This window comes from Loxodonta africana, chromosome 2 (assembly GCF_030014295.1).
Source record: "Loxodonta africana isolate mLoxAfr1 chromosome 2, mLoxAfr1.hap2, whole genome shotgun sequence".
NCBI classification, from domain to species: Eukaryota; Metazoa; Chordata; class Mammalia; order Proboscidea; family Elephantidae; genus Loxodonta; species Loxodonta africana.
In genome coordinates this window covers 131,072,832-131,087,004 of record NC_087343.1, presented here as the reverse complement: position 1 = coordinate 131,087,004, position 14,173 = coordinate 131,072,832, and the positions used below count along the sequence as shown (strand labels likewise).

Sequence of the window (14,173 nt, the reverse complement as noted above, 5' to 3'; positions counted from 1 at the left end):
CCAGCTTGCCCTCCTCCAGAGGCAATGACTATTTTGGGATTTATCGCCCTATCTTACTGATAAGCCTATGTTGTTATTTCTTGCTATTACAATTTTAGGTATTATTGATTTTCCGTTACAGAAAAGGAGTCTGCCTTTCACCTATCCTTAACCTGTGTTAGGATCATCTTGTTTTTCATTTGCTTGCTTTTCTGTGTTGTAATTCAACCCCAAACTCTTTGCCAGTTATCCAAACCTCTTTGTACATCCTGATACATGAAGTAGTCTACAAACATCACCTTCCTCAAAGGCCTCTGCCCTGGTCCAGCCTGGAGGAGAAGGGGTGAAGGCTGCCACCCAGCAAGGGGAAGCAGAGTGCCGGGAAGAAAGGAGCATGCCATGAGCCAGTGTGGGCTTGACAAGGGGCCCTGGCCAGCCCAAAGGCTCCTGTGCAGCTTCTCAATAAGGAGTGAGACTCTGAACAAACAGTGAGTGAACTTTCCCCAAGTCACTGCAAGCACATGCTGCCGCACACTGTAGTTATTCTCTGAGAACAAATCCAAGGGCAACTGCAGAAACCTAAGAGTAAAGAAAATGATCTAAATATATAAAAAAAAAAGAAATCCAGGTGCCCATTAGAATTTTGTATAGACAGTTTCTGGCTCAGTCCCAGGCAGGTGGCAAGTTCTAGGGCAGGGGCGAAATCTGCATCTACCCTGCAAGTCTCTGCCATGGTGACACGAGTCATCATGGGTAAGAGAACCCATTGCTGAGGATAAATATGCTTAGTCACTTTAGATATAACAAACCATTCCCCATGGACCTTGCACTATGGTCCTCTGCATATAAGGGCTACAGCTAGCTCCTTTTCATTACACCCTTTCTAATATAAGCCAGAGAAGGGTAACGTGAATCAATAATCACCACAAGAATCCTTTACTTGCTCAGGAGATGTTCCTGCTTCTACTGAGACTTCTATTTTCTTCTCTATTCTTTGTTCTATATTTTTCCAAACTCCTATCGTGGCATGTATAATTTCTTCTAATTATAAAATAGTCATAAACTTTTTAAAACCCATGAACAACAATGTTGTTGTTGTTGGGTGCCATTGAGTCAGTTCCAACTCACAGCAACCGTAAGTACAACAGAACAAAACACTGCCTGGTCCTGCACCACCTTCATAATAGTTGTTACTTTTGAGCCCATTGTTGCAGCCACTACGTGAATCCTTCTTGTTGAGGGTCTTCCTTTTTCACTGACCCTCTACCAAGCATGAACAACAATAACTAATGATATAAAAATCCATACTATCCTTTTTTTTTTTTTTACTAAATACACTGTTACGCCAACTTTATTTCTTTTTCCAAAATGAGTCTCTTGATTTAGTCAGGGCCTCAGTGGCATAAAGGATTACCACTGACATATTCAAAATGATGCATTTACTCAGGGTACATATTAATTTTTCTTGTCTTCTTCAGAAGAACTGCAGGAATGCCTGAACGTCTTGAAGTAATGTGAATTCAAAACAGCTTTACTGAAACTTGATTCCTTGGGCCAGAGGAAGGTCCTTGCTGTAGTTGATGGTACTAGAGGAAAAAAATGAACAAAATTAAATAAATGATAGTACATCCAGAATATTTCCATTCCATTAAAAAAGATAATAGATCTGTATATATTAACAAGGTAAGATGTTCAAGTTGCAAATTAGTGAAGAAAAAAAAAAATCAGAATACAAAACAATATTAGTATGTATCATTTTATTCAAAAAAGAGAGGGAGAGAAACACAGATTATTCATAGTTTTCTTCGAGCAGGGCATAAAATTATGCAGGCCGTAACTTTTCTCTTTATATCTCTCAATAGCTTGTATTGAATTATCAGGAAAAACAGAGGTATTTCCATTTTGATAGAAATAAAGTAAGAAACTAAACTTTAGAAAATAAAAGCTTCCCTATTAACTAGTCACCTGGTTTTTCTCCTGAGAGGAAAAATGTCTCCATTAAACAGGTTCCAGAAAGACCACAGCTAAATATGTTTGCCATTCTAGATCTCAAGTGCAGAAGAAAAATAAAACAGACGCATCTGACTTCAAAGTGCAGGAAGTGGACAATGAATGTGCATGTGTCTGAAACATGACAAGCCACAGCCAAAGGCACCTCAGAAGTTCCTGACAGAAATAAAGGAGCTAAGGCTATCAGGACCCGAGGCTAAGAAATGCACCCGAGGTCACAGAGCTAACAAGAAGCAGTAGAAGAACAAGCATGAATGTGTCCTTGTTTCTCACCCAGTGTTCTTTCTACAACATGGCACTGCATGGGCTTGACCCCACAATCTGTTTTATTGGAACTGGATAACAGCTATTTCTACCCAAGCGGGAGGGAAACAGCCTAAAAGAAACAACTCCCAGTCAAAGCCTCCCTGGAAGACCCTCAGCAAGCAGACTCCCTAGCCAGCTATGTGCATGCCGGGTGAATGAGCTAATCCACTTTCAAGGGTCGCACTTACTATTCCAAGAGTGGGGTCCCCCAGGCCCACATGCCCACCTCCATCCATTCCCCAGTTTCTAAAGTCTACAAGGTGGTAACCATATCCAAGAAGAAAATCAAAGGGGCAGCTCTTCCACCTTCTCCTGATGGTTGATCCCAGGTGTCCTGCTCCTACACCATCTCCTGGGTGTCAACCACCACCTGGATGGTTACAAACACTGGACACTAGCTAAAGTCAGACAAGACGGGTAAAAACATAATAGTGCAAAATAGGTGCCCTGGGAGGAGACAGCTGTGGAACACTTGAAAAATAAAAGGAAGTGAAACCGCATGAAGACAGAGCAAAAAGTAGAAGAGTGTAAGAATCCATTCCCAAAGTCTTTTGCTTACCAAGTAGATCTTCTCATGTACTGTTTCCAGGCATCACTGCCAGACTCCCTGCCACCACCAGTATGTTTTTCACCTCCTAAAGAAATACAAAATAATTTCACATCTTTTGAGCAGCTTCTTTCCCTGTGGGCTCCTTCTCTGTATCACTAAAATGACACTATTAAAAGGAGACCAGAGCTGACTTAACCAGTTACTATATCCATTTTCCCCAATATTAGCTGAGACTATCTCCTCTGCAAACCCCTGCTGATTCCTGAGCACCTCCTCTGTGAAGGGTGCTGTGCTATGCCTTGTGAAGACTTGAGAAGTGATAATCCAGGCAAGGAAATGAGAGATACACAGTCAGCACTGACTCAGGGTTGGATGTGTGAAAAATCTTAAAAGGTATGGATAAATGCTATATAGGTTCACAGGCGGAAAGAAATTACTCCTGGTTTAGTGCACAACACACACATACTAATACATACACATACACACACATGTCAGTAGTAACTAATATGCCAGGCACTGTGCTAGTTTACATAAATTATTTCCAGTACTTCTCTTAAAAGGAGCCCTGGTGACAGTGGTTAGGCACTTGTCTGCTAACCAAAGCGTCAGTGGTGTGAACCCACCAGCTGTTTCACAGGACAAAGATGCAGCAATCTGCTTCCATAAAGATTACAGCCTTGGAAACCCTATGAAACAGTTCTATTCAGTCCTATAGGGTCACTATGGAAACCCTGGTGGTGTAGTGGTTAAGTACTATGGCTGCTAACCAAAGGGTCGGCAGTTAGAATCTACCAGGCGCTCCTTGGAAACTCTATGGGGCAGTTCTACTCTGTCCTATAGGGTCGCTATGAGTCGGAATCGACTCGACGGTACTGGGTTAGGGTCACTATAAGTTGGAATTGACGACGACATGTTTGGTTTTTTATACTCCTCTTAAACAAAAAACTCTCCATCAAGTTAATTTCAACTCATGGCGATCCCACGTGTTACAGTGGAGCACTGCTCCATAGGGTTTTCTTAGTTGTAATCTTTATGGAACCAGATTGCCAAGCCTTTCTTCTGTGGTACTGCTGGGTGGGTTCGAACCTCCAACCCTTGGGGCTGCACTTTAGAGAGCTCCAGATATCACAAACAGTGAAATACAAAGATTTTTCCCTTCATTTTGGTTTACTAAGAAAGCATTTTGTAAGTTTTATAAACAAGTGAGTGAATATAAATTAAGAGAGAGGTACGAATTAGTCAAACTGGAAGCTCCTGGCCAGCGGATGTGTGGTGCTCAGAGTATATGTGGGATGGAGACATAAAAATCACAGGGAAACAAAAGAGCAGCATTCAGGCACAAGATTGGTAAATGGCTCCTCATACTAATAATAAAACTCCCTAAATGATAATGGTGGCTCACTGTGCCTCAGCTGTTTTTATACAAACAATGTAGGAAAGCTAAACACCTGCTTTCCTTCTACGAGTCTGGAATCTTGATAAGTGCTAGGCAGAGGGTGCCTACACTGACCAGCTCCAGTAAACCCTTCAGGCACTGACTCTCTAAGGAGCTTCTCTGGTAAACAGTATTTTATACTTGTCACAACATTGCTGAAGGAATTAAACACATCCTGTGTGACTCCACTGGGAGGACTCTCAAGCTAGACACCTGGTTTCCTCCAGACTTCACCCCAGACTTCCTTTTTCAGATTTTGCTTTGTAGCCTTTTGTTGTAATAAATCATAGCCACGAGTACAACTATATGCTGAGATCTGTGAATCCTTCCAGCAAATCACTGAACCCTGGACAAGGTCTCAGGGAACTCTGGCACACTAACCTAGAATTTTATACCATCCATTCTATTAATCAAATAGGAGGGTAGTATAAAGACATTTTCAGAAATGCAAATTCTGAATTGCATTTTCAGAAATGTAAATTTATCTTCTATGCACTCTCTTTCATATGTCTCTTGAGGATGTGCCCCACCAAAATGAAAGAGTAAACCAAGAATGAAGACATGAGATCCAGAAAATAGGAGAGCCAACATAGAAAAAAAAAAAAACAAAGAAATTCCTAGAATGATGGCAAAGGGAGATTCCAGGGTTAAGCCTGCGCGGCAAGCCTGTAGAACAAGAAGTCCAGATCAGGGTAGAACAGGGCACTCCACAAGGGGAGGAAAAGGAAACTGATGGGTTGGACACTATGGGAAATTATACTAAGTAGACACTAGAGGGTATGAGCCAACTTAATAAGAAATACACAGAAAATTAAGCAAATGAAAAATTTAATGACAGGAAAAAACAGTTCTATAAGAAAACAAATTATAGACAACTATATGAATTCCATAAGATTAATATTTTTTTAATATTTACATAGTTACCATAAATCAAGTACTAACTGATGAATCAAAAATTGTAATATATTAGAAGACATAGAAAAGGAGAAGATTAAGAAGGTTAATAATAGAGGATCAAAAAATAATTTCTAAAGTTGTCAAATCAAGAAACAGCAAGAATGTAGATGGTCAAGAGACAGACAGTAGTAGAATGGATTAAAAAAATGACCCATCAATATATTGCCTACAAGACACATGCCTTAGACACAAAGACATAAATAGGTTAAAAATCAAAGGATCAAAAAATATATATTAAGGAAACAGTAACCAAAAGAGAGGAGTGGCAATATAATCTCTGATAAAATACTTTAAGTTAAAAATCCATTATAAGAGACAAGAAAGGGCATTATATAATGATTAAAGGATCAATCCACCAAGAGGACATAACCATAATAAATATTTACACACCAAATGACAGACCTCCAAAATGTATTAATAAATTCTAACAGAATTAAAAAGAGAAATAGGCAGTTCCACAATAATAGTAGGAGACTTTAACACACCACTTTCGATCATGGACAGAACAACTAGAAAGAAACTCATCAAAGATACAGAAGATCTAAACACAATCAACCAGCTTGACCTCAGAGACATATGCAGAACACTCCACCCAACAGCAGCACAGTACGTATTCTTCTCCAATGCACATGGATCATTCTTCAGAATAGACCATATTTTAGGCCACAAAGCAAGCACCAATAAATTCAAAAACACTGAAATAATACAAAACATCTTTTCTGATAATAATGCTATAAAATGAAAAATCAGTAACAGAAAGAACAAGGAAAAAAAAAAAATAGATGCTGTCATGGTCATGTTCCCCCCAAAATGTGTGTATCAATTTGACTGAGCCATGATTTCCAGTATTGTGTGGTTGTCCTCTATTTTGTGATTGTAATTTTATGTTAGAGAGGATTAGGGTGGGACTGTAACACCCTTACTAAGGTCACATCCCTGATCCAATGTAAAGGGAGTTTCCTGGGGTGTGGCCTGCACCACCTTTTATCTCTCAAGAGAAAAAAGTAATGGGAAGTGAGAGAGAGGGAGGGTCTCATACCACCAAGAAAGCAGTGCCAGGGCAGAGCCTGTCCTTTGGACCTGGGTTCCTTGTGCAGAGAAGCTCCTAGTCCAGGGGAAGATTGATAAGAAGGCCAACAGAGACAAAAAGCCTTTCCCTGGAGCTGATACCCTGAATTTGGACTTTTAGCCTACTTCACTGTGAAGAAATATATTTCTCTTTGTTAAAGCCATCCACTTGTGGTATTTCTGCTATAGCAGCACTAGATCACTAAGACAGATGGAAACTGAATAACACCTTACTTAAAAACTACTGGGTAACAGAAGAAATTAAAAATGAAATTTAAAAATTCCTAGAATCAAATGAGAACGAAAACACAATGTACCAAAACCTTTGGAACACAGCAAAAGCAGTACTCAGAGGAGAATTTACAGCAATAAATGCATACATCAAAAAAGAAGAAAAGGCCAAACTCAATATCTTAACTCTACAACTTGAACAAATAGAAAAGGAGCACGAAAAGAAGTCCACAGTCACTAGAAGAAAGAAAATAATAGAGATCTGAGCAGAAATAAAATAGAAAACAAAAACAATAGAAAGAATTGACAAGACTAGAAGTTGGTTCTTAGAGAGGATCAATAAAATTAACAAACCACTAGCCAAATGTACAAACGAAAAAAATGAGAAGAGCAAATAAGAAATGAGATGGGTGACAGAACCAACTGAGATAGAAAGGATCGTAACAGAACATTATGAAAAACTGTATTCCAACAAATTTGAAACCTAGAAGAAATGGACCAATTTCTAGAAACACATTACCTACTTAAACTAACACAAATAGAGGTAGAAAATTTGAACCGACCCATAACAAAAGAAACAAGAAGTCATTAAAAAAAAAAAAAAAAAAAAAAACTCCCAACAAAGAAAAACCCCAGCCTAGACGGCTTCACTAGAAAATTCTACCAAACATTCAGTAGAATTGACACCAATTCTACTCAATCTATTCCAGAACACACAAAAAGAAGGAATACTTTTTAATTCATTGTATAAAGCCAGCATAACCCTGATACCAAAGTCAGGCAAAAATACCACTAAAAAAATTTTGTGTGTGAGAGACTGACTTGATTTGTAAACTTTCACTTAATGCACAATAAAAACTAAAAAAAAAAACCACTAACAAAGAAAATTGTAGACCAATATCCCTCATGAATATAAATGCAAACATTCTCAACAAAATTCTAGCCAAAAGAATTCAACAGCACATCAAAAAAATCACACATCATGATCAAGTGGGATTCATACCAGGGATGCAAGGATGTTTCAACATTAGAAAATCAATTAACACAATTCACTACATAAATAAAACAAAGGAAAAGAAACACATGATAATCTCAATCTGTGCAGAGAAAGCATTTGATAAAATCCAAAATCCTTTTCCTGATAAAAACTCTCAGCAAAACAGGAACAGAAGGGAAATTCCTCAACATAATTAAGGGGATATATGCAAAACCAACAACCAACGTTATTCTCAACAGAGAAAGACTGAGAGCATTCCCCTTGAGAATGGGAATGAGACAAGGACGTCCTTTATCATTACTCTTATTCAACATTGTTCTGGAATTCCCAGATAGAGCAATAAGGCACAAAAGGAAAATAAACTGTATCCAGATCAGAAAAGAAGAAGTAAAACTATCCTTATTCACAGATGATATGATCCTCTACACAGAAAATTCCAGAGATTCCACAAGAAAGTTACTGGAACTAATACAAGGATTCAGCAAAGGGGCAAGGTACAAGACCAACACACCAAAATGAGCTGGGTTCCTCTACATTAACAAGTAGGACTCTGAAAAGGAAATCAAGAAAACAATATCATTTACAGTAGCTCCCAAAAGGATAAAATACTTAGGAATAAGCCTAACCAGGGACATAAAAGACTTACTGTCTACAAGAAAAACTATTAAAACACTACTGGAAGAAACTAAAAGAGATCTACATAAATGAAAAAACATTCCATGCTCATGGATTAGAAGACATCATGTTCTGAAAATGTCAACACTAGAAAAGCGATCTATAGAGATAATGTAATACCGATCTAAATCCCAACAACATTCTTTAATGAAATGGAAAAACAAATGTCCAACTTTATATGGACAGTAAGGAGGCCCCAAAAGGCTAAAGGAATATTAAAGAAGAAGAACAAAGTAGGAGGCATCACACTTCTCAATCTCAAAACCTACAATATAGCCGTGGCAATCAAAACAGCCTGGTACTGGTTCAATGACAGACACATAGACCAACGTAACACAATTGATACCCAGAAGTAAATCTATCGATCTATGGGTAGCTGATCTTTGACAAAGGGTCAAAGTATATTCAATCAGGAAGAAACAGCCTCTTTAACAAATGGTGCCGGCAAAACTGGATATCCATTTGCAGAAAAATGAATCAGGATCCATACCTCACACCATGCACAAAAACTAACTATAAATGATTCAAAGACCTAAATGTTAGAGCTAAAACTGGAAATTTTCTGGAAGATAACACAGGGACAAAACTAGGGGACCTAATTTTTTGGCATAAATAGCCTATCAAACTCAGCAAAAAGTTCATGAACATCAGAAGATACATTAGATAACCGGGACCTCCTAAAAATTAAATACGTATGCCCAGCAAAGGACTTCACCAATAGAGTAAAAAGAGAACCTACAGACTGGGAAAAAAATTTTGACAATGACATCTGATAAGGGTCTAATCTCTAAAATATATAGAAAACTTCAATGACTCAACAAAAAGACAATGCAACCAAAAAATTGACAAAGGGCATGAACAGACATTTCACCAAAAAGGACATGCAGATGGCTAGCAACTACATGAAAAGATATACGTGATCATGAGTCATTTAAAAAAAAAAAAAAACCCATTGCTATTGAGTCAATTCCAACTCGCAGCAACCCTATAGGATACAGTAGAACTGCCCCATAGGTTTCCAAGGAGCATTAGGTGGAGTCAAACTGCCCACCTTTTGGTTAGTAGCCTGAGCTCTTAACCATTGCTCCACTGGGGCTCCATAGCATTGGTCATTAGAGAGACAGAAATCAAAACTACAATGAGATACCATCTCACCCCTGCCAAAATGGCAATGATCACAAAAAACCAAAAACAACAAATGCTGCTGAGGCTGTGGGGGGATATGAACTCTTATACATTGCTGGCGGAGATTCTAAAATGGCACAGCCGCTATGGAAAACAGCACGGTGCTTCCTCAAAAAGCTGGAAATAGAAATACCTTAAGATCCAGCAATCCCATTCCTAGGTATATATCCTAGAGCTATAAGAGCAGTGACACGAACAAACATATGCACACCTATGTTCATTGCAGCATTATTCACAATAGCAATAGGTGGAAATATCCTAAGTGCCCATCAACGGATGAATAGATAAACAAACTTTGGTACACACATACAACGGAACACTACGCAACTATAAAGAATAATGAGTCTTCGAAACATAACATAGGTGAATCTGGAGGACATTTTGCTGAGTGAAATAAGTCAATCATAAAAAGACAAATGTTGTATGGTCCCACTATTATAAAAAGTCAAGAATACATATACACACAGAAAGCAAAGTTCTTTGATGGTTACCAGAGATAGGAGGGAGAAGAAAGGGGAATCACACTCTAGATGGTAGGCACTTGTTACTTTTGGTGATGGAAAAGGCAAGACCAAGTAGGGGTGAAGTTGGTACAACCTGACCAAGGTAAACAGACACTGAGAAGTACATGGGACTCAGTTCAATCAAACATACAAGACCAAATGGCAACTCCTGCCCAAAAGCAAGATGAAAAGACAGAAGTGACAGGAACCAGATGAAGTGACATAGGGAACCTGGGGTGACAAAGGGGAGCGTGCTTTCACATTGTGGGGATTGTAACCAATGTCACAAAACAATATGTGTATAAATTTTTGAATGAGAAATTAACTTGAACTGTAAACTTTCACCTAAAGCACAATAAATTTATATATAAAAAAAAAGTACATGAGAAAAAGGAACAATTTTGGTAAATGCTATAACACATACAATTTTGCAACAGTAAAAATAACCAAAAAATATGTGTGTGGTACATAAGTAGAAATGGATGCATATATGTGTATAGGAAGGCATAGGTGAGTACATGCACATGCAGGTACAGGTGTATCTGTAGGCATATGTATATATACGCTTCTGTGCGCTGCATATATATCCACATTTTCAAGAAACAACATAAGGGGGCACAGTTATGGAGGCTTCCTAGACATATCCAAACAACTTTAAGCATTGGTTTACTGGGTTAAAAAGCTTGGGACCATAGTCAGTTGGCATAACATAGTTCACAAAAATAATGTCCTACATTCTAGTTTGGTGAGTAGGGTCTGGGGTCTTAAAAGCTTACGAACAACCATCTAAGATACAACTGTTGGTTTTTACTCATATGGAACAAAAGAGAATGAAGGAAATCAAAGGCTCAAAGAAAAAACTAGCCCATGGGACTAAGAGTCCACACAAACCACAGCCTCTTCTACCTGAGACCAGAACTAGACAGTGTCCAGCTAAACCACTACCGACCATTCTGACCAGGGACACAATAGGAGGTCCCAGACAGAATGGGAGAAAAATGTAGAACAAAACTCAAATTCCAAAAAAAAAAAATCCAGACCTACTGGACCAATAGAGGCTAGAGGAATCCCCAAGACTACTGCCCTAAGATACCCTTTGAACTTGGAATTGAAGCTATTTCCGTAGGTCATCTTTCAGCCAAATAATAGATTGGCTTATAAAATAAACAATACCACCTGTGAGTAATATGCTCCCTTAAACAATTAATGACACGAGATCAAACAGTCAACATTTACCCAAAAGCAAGAATGAGAAGTCAAGGAGGGGAAGGGAAGCTAAATCAATGGAAACACAACAGAATGGAGATAATGAGAATGCTGACATATTGTAAAAATTTTAACCAATGACAGGGAGCAATTTGTACAAAACTTGTTAAATGAGAGCCTAATTTGCTGTGTAAACTATCACCTAAAACACAGTAATATATTATTTAAAAAAAAAAAAAAAAACCTCAAGGCTTATTAGGAAAAAACAGGAGCAGGGCTCAGTGAAAAGAAACATTTTCTATAGTGAAATTAAAGTTTATCATTTACTACTTTGCAAATAAAATCCAGAATATTTTTTGGGAAATTTTCTGGCTTTAAAGCAGGGGTTCTTAATCTTGTTTTGGGGGGGTCTTGGACGGTCTTCCCAGAAAGCAGATGTCATAATTTCAGGGGTTCACACACCCTATGTAAAGAGACCCCGCTTCTAAGGGAATGCTGTATCAGGATAGAACACAGGGCCCCAGGCGGTAACTCTGAATATGGAATAAAAGCTCTCAGGCATTTAGATAAAATTATTATTTCAGAATACAAGCTGTGTTTCAGTTTTGTGGTCAAACTTCTCTAAAAGCCACTACGGCTTTTTCCTTGCTGCCCTACGTGGGAAATGAGAAACAATTCTCTACCTACCAAATGCACCTCCGATCTCAGCCCCACTCGTTGGAATATTGACGTTGACGATGCCACAGTCTGATCCTTTAGGTCTGTGTGTAAAAAGGGAGGTGTGGTGAGAGCAACAGACAGGAAACTAAACACAAAATAGTCAGATAAATAGCCCAAACAAGGAAAAACTCTGAAGACTCCCCATACTAAAAATGCATTTTCAATTCTGACAGTTTCCTTTTCTTTTTTTAAAGTCAATTCATTACATAAATCTGATTTACATGAATTTTCAAAATAGGTAAAGAGATACCCAAGCCAGCGGAAGATTCTTCCCAAATCCCTGGTAAATATACTACTTGAAAGTCCCTGTTTTACTTCATTATTCCATGCAAAGACCTCGTCTTCATTCTAAAAGAAGAGAGACTAGAAGTTGTTAGATGATACACTGTTCACGTCAAAGTTCACTGATATTAAGCTCATTTCATGAGATGCACCAGCATACTTTTCGAGCGCAAAAAGTTCACATTTTATTAATTCTGTTTCTCTTGTTTTTTGTGACCTTTTTCCCCTAATTGCACTTTATTAAGAAACAAATACTAGAACATTCTTCCATTCAGCTAACTGTGTAACTGCTTACATTAATGGAGTGCACTGATTTAAGAATTTTTCATGCATAAACGGAAAACACAAAACCCATTTCCATCAAGTCAATTCCGACTTATAGCAACCCTATAAGACAAGGTAGAACTGCCCCATAGGGTTTCCAAGGAGCAGCTGGTGGATTCAAACTGCCAACCCTTTGATTAGCAGCTGTGCTTGTTTAATCCTTACCCTATGGAACAAGTCTATAACATCTCGATTTTACAGATAAGGCAACTGGGGATGTACACTCTCAAAGTGAAGGAGTAAACCAAGAAAGAAGAAATAAGATCCTTGATGAAAATATTTTACCTCTCCCAAAGAGGTAAAATATTTTCCTGAAGGTCTCATAGTCACACACACACACAAATACAGATTAATGTACACACACACACACACACACACAACTTACTATTCTCTATAGTCATGTTTGGCTGCTAACCAAAAGATTGGGAGTTCAAATCCACCAGGTGTTCCTTGGAAACCCTATGGGGCAGTTCTACTCTGTCCTATAGGGTTGCTATGAGTCAGAATCAACTCGATGGCAACGGGTTTATGGTTATTATGTGTGAAAAGATGATAGATAATTTAAAGCAAGATACAAAGAAATGCAACCATATAGTTGTAACATGGTACAATCTCATTATCCTTTAACTGTTAATCATGGCATATTCAAGCCTTAATTTCTGCAGTCTCAAAAGTAATCCTACGTATTTGAGGGCAAGGCTAGCATCTTAGACCCTCTGGTTATCTTTACCTGTTAAAACCTGCACAGCATGCCCTCTGAGGCAGGTTATAACCGTAGGCCTTTAGATTGCCCACATCTTCTCATTCTGTCTGCTGATACTTAGCAGCAGACTATCCAAATGTCCACATCTCTCGTGTGCAGGAGAAGCTGCCTTTATGGCCCACGCAGCTCAGGGGTGAGGGTCAGACTCACCATTATTCCAGCACCGCTCCTCTGCCCATCTTGGTTTCCTGGGCAACTAGGTTGACACGCTTTACAGTTTTGAAGTGTTCATCTCATCGTACTCATCACACTCATCATACCTTCAAATTCTGACTAATCAGAGTGACTTTCTAAAGCTTCCCTAAAGGCTAATTGAGTGAACATAATACACCTTCATTTTCCCCTAGTCTTTTCATTTGTTTCAACATCAGACTAGAGAAAAGAGACAATCCACGGTTACCTTAAATTTAAAGACATAAAGAATTGGAGCAAAAGTCTCTGTGTGCACAATGGATGCATCATGGGCAAGGCCTGTCACAATCGTCGGTTCTACATAGTTCCCAGGACGATCCATGACCTTGAGTAGAGAAATAAAAAGAATTAAAACATTCTGTTTTCTAATATTATGGTCTAGAGGACACAATCTTTGCATATACTTATGCAAAAAACATCAACACTCTTTGCTTGGTAAATTATTTCCCCAAAATAATTTCCCATCATGAATGAAAATTACCTCTTCCTACTACTGGTTCCAACTTAGTTGGTCAGAGAAAAAAAAAAAAAAAAGAAGAACTCAGCAATGGAGGGCCCTGCCATGTGTCACAACCAAGTTAGGCTGAAAAAATGCCATGACAAGAAGTTGTTATTTTTTTAATTTACGTAATTTAAAAATAGGTAATCTACACCAATTGTACAAAAATCAAAAGATCCGCAAGGGCATACTGCAGAAAATCTCTTAACCAACCTCCATGTAACCAATTCCTAGTTCCTTTCCACTTAACTAATGCTCACCTCTCCTTCTATAAAATAGTCTCATGCCCAC

General features: G+C 38.4%; 1 protein-coding gene across 4 annotated transcripts in view; it reads right to left on the bottom strand.

The window, feature by feature from the left end:
* Positions 1-1,254: 1,254 nt before the first annotated feature.
* The window catches only part of ALDH7A1 (aldehyde dehydrogenase 7 family member A1), a 56,719-nt gene continuing 43,800 nt past the window's right edge, over positions 1,255-14,173 (bottom strand). For all 4 annotated transcript variants that reach the window (XM_064275738.1, XM_064275743.1, XM_064275752.1 and 1 more), the window contains 5 exons: positions 13,592-13,708; positions 12,073-12,170; positions 11,790-11,863; positions 2,855-2,930; positions 1,255-1,565 (listed from right to left, as the gene is read on the bottom strand). In XM_064275738.1, coding sequence (XP_064131808.1) covers positions 1,511-1,565; positions 2,855-2,930; positions 11,790-11,863; positions 12,073-12,170; positions 13,592-13,708 — 420 coding nt within the window. In that variant the 3' untranslated portion in view covers positions 1,255-1,510. The remainder of the gene's footprint in view (positions 1,566-2,854; positions 2,931-11,789; positions 11,864-12,072; positions 12,171-13,591; positions 13,709-14,173) is intronic.